Below are 2970 nucleotides of genomic sequence, written 5' to 3'. Positions count from 1 at the left end.
GTCTTCTGAGTCCGCCCCTGTTGATACCACCACCCTCTCTGTTTCTGCTGTGAAGCAGAAATGCGTTTGGGTTTGAAGGGTAGGGCCGCCGTTGTACTTTAAAAACGGAGACCTAAGAACTCATATTTCAAGGTAGGTGGCGGCATTTACGTTGTAGATGTCTACAGGCTCTGGAACCACTAACACCAGATGGGCCGTGAGTTGGACCTCACACTTCTATACTAATATTATAAAGAGGAAAGATTTGTTTGTTTGTTTGTTTCGAATAGGCTCCGAAACTACTGGACCGATTTGAAAAATTCTTTTTCCATTAGAAGCCGACATTGTCCCTGATGAACATAGGCAAATTTTTTTTTTTTTTTTTGTTTCATGTGTGTTTTAATGTTTCCGAAGCGAAGCGAGGGCGGGTCGCTAGTAAGCAATAAAAAAAACAAAAAAGTATTTCATTAGTTAAAATTGGTATCTCCCTGTAAGATTTGAACAGCGACACAGTAACTCGGCAATACAAGTGCACCGGGCGTCTTAACATTTGGGCCACGATGACTTCAAAACAAACTTCACGATTATACTCAAAAGTTTGTACACTAACTTATCATCATATCGATATCTGTTAACTTGTTCTACACGAGGTTTTCTTCACTGTAAGAGGACCCTGGGTGTTAGGTGAGCAGGCTCCGTGCTCTCGATATTTCCTCGTTTTCGGAAGGCATTTTTTTTACTTTTTACTGCCTTGCAAAGAGTGACTTGTCATACCATACAACCAAGACTTAGGTCTCAACTCTCAAGCGGCATTCTCGTGATGATATCTATGAGCTCACGCAAGCAAATGTTGTATTTTTAATTTAAAAAAAGTTTCTCTATGAGCTTTGAACCCTGAACATGACTTAGAATTGGATTTGAATGCAATAAAATGTCATTTTTTTTTTGTTTATTTATTTCTACGTAAGAATGTGGCATATAAAAAAATGTTTTCGGATTCCGTCAGAAATTAAGAAGTGATTCCATTATTCCCGCTGTTGAGTGCAAATTCACAGACTGTAGCTTTGATAGCTCAGTCATTCTTGACATCCTTGCCTGTTCTACGCAAATGTTTTCATTCAAGGATTACTCAAGGATAAATTTACGTATGTGACCAGCGTCACCCAGTTGCTCTCTCGCGGGGGGTGTCTCTTCTTGGGTTTCCCTTGCTAGTCTCCTAACCGGCACAGGGACGGGATCCGAAGTACTCTAGAACCCTGTCCCCAGGGGGCTCTGCAGTGACGAATTGGTGCAGAAAGAGAAGGAGCGTTCTCTATCGCTCTTTTTCTAGGAAGAACCAGAACCCATACGGAGAAGAACTTCAATATTGGATATATCTATAGAGGGCAATCATGCGTTTCAGTTTCAGATGGAATAGCTGTTAAATGTGTGCAGAATTGACGTTATATAGTTTTAGAAAGTTCCATTTAGTTCTCGTAACTCCTTAATACCAGGTGGGCCATGACCTGGTCTGTCCATTTACTGTAATACCAGAGTAAGTCCGTCAGTCCATCTAGGATACGACACGTTGAGACTCTTGCGAGGAGAGTGGACGCGCGTGAGGCGAGTGGGTCGGCGCACATCGCATGCGCTTAATAGGAACGTTCACTTCTTATCGGTTATTTCGGTCGCAGAGCGTGGGCTTGTGTGCGCCCGTGTGCTGTGTTCCTTGTGCGTGAGTGAGTGATGGTCGGTTATACTGCGGTCGGTTATCAGGGACGGACGAATTAATCAATGTTCAAACTCCTTCATTGATTTAGTCAAATGTACTTTTATTCTTGTGATAAGTCATTTTTGACACGAGAAGCATAAAAATGGATCTATGGCGGTAGGGTATAACCGAGATACTTGAGTCTCGCTTTCAACATTTTCAAGATAAACTTGCATAGATATAAGTTCTGAACAACAACGCGCGGATCGTCGGTCTATCGAGCAATTTCAGCCGCTCGGTGGAAGATCTTACCTTTGTTTTTAACCTACCAAAGATCTGTTTAATGCAAGAATCTGGACTTTAGAAATTTATATTTTTTTGTCACATTGTTAGCGCATTACTGATTCAGTAATGATCAATAATAATTTAAAATAGTAAGTCTTTATCTATGAGGTAGAGTATTGTCGTGTCTAGTTCCTGACGGTACACATGCGCAGTAAGGCTGGTGCCGCTTGGTAAGAATATGTGATGAATTATATCGGTACTACCAAACAATGACCATTACTTTTTGGGCTAAGTTTCCGTTTGAGGCATTTCCTGGGTGCTGAACTAGGGTATAACCAATATGACAACCCCTAAAGATTCTAAAAAGATTTAAAAAATAATGTACAATTTTTTATCGCAAGTGACAATGTGTTTCAAAATCCTTTCGATTCTGTGTTTTTTAAGCAACTCAAGGCATTTTTTATCTTTCGGGCAGGAGCCGAACCCCATACGAGGTGTCCGCGTCTAGGGGGCATGTGGGGTATGTAGTGATTGACGGTTTGCAGATGTTGGGAGCTGACCGCGGGCCCAATCATGTTGTTATGGCCCTACCCATCAAACGACTCCTCTTGCACCCAACATTTGATTTCCAAGGTCAGAACCCGATCAGACTAGAGAGGGTTCCCGCGATCAGCCGCCGCCTTTGCGATACGGACTTCGCAGAAGTGGCGGCCCGGCTGCACGCTGTCTGCCATCAAAAGAAGGAAACGCTGCGGCTGGCCATCTGTGAGGCCAAATCTCAGGGTATAAAGACGCTCGACCAGGATCCCTGAGGGCGCCCGTAGAAAGTTGTCCGCAAGAAAGTGTGGCCGTGGGCGCCTCCGATTATTAAGCGACTCCGGTCTCGGCAGTTGCGGGAACATAGTTTCTGTACTGTTCTCGCGGGGAGGGGGGTACTTCCAGCCCCTTTCCACGGGTCCGCAAAGTACTTACAAAATATATTATCTATATAATAAAACTTATTATAAAGCTGAAAA

General features: G+C 43.1%; 1 protein-coding gene across 1 annotated transcript; it reads left to right on the top strand.

Moving 5' to 3' along the window:
* The first annotated feature begins 922 nt into the window (after positions 1–922).
* On the top strand, positions 923–2970 carry LOC134201584 (uncharacterized). The gene is made up of 2 exons (XM_062676719.1): positions 923–1846; positions 2430–2970. The coding sequence occupies exons 1-2, from the start codon at positions 1833–1835 to the stop codon at positions 2764–2766; spliced, it is 351 nt and encodes a 116-aa protein (XP_062532703.1). The 5' UTR covers positions 923–1832; the 3' UTR covers positions 2767–2970.

This window comes from Bombyx mori, chromosome 28 (genome assembly GCF_030269925.1).
Source record: "Bombyx mori chromosome 28, ASM3026992v2".
Taxonomy (NCBI): Eukaryota; Metazoa; Arthropoda; class Insecta; order Lepidoptera; family Bombycidae; genus Bombyx; species Bombyx mori.
This window is presented reverse-complemented; position numbering and strand designations above follow the sequence as displayed.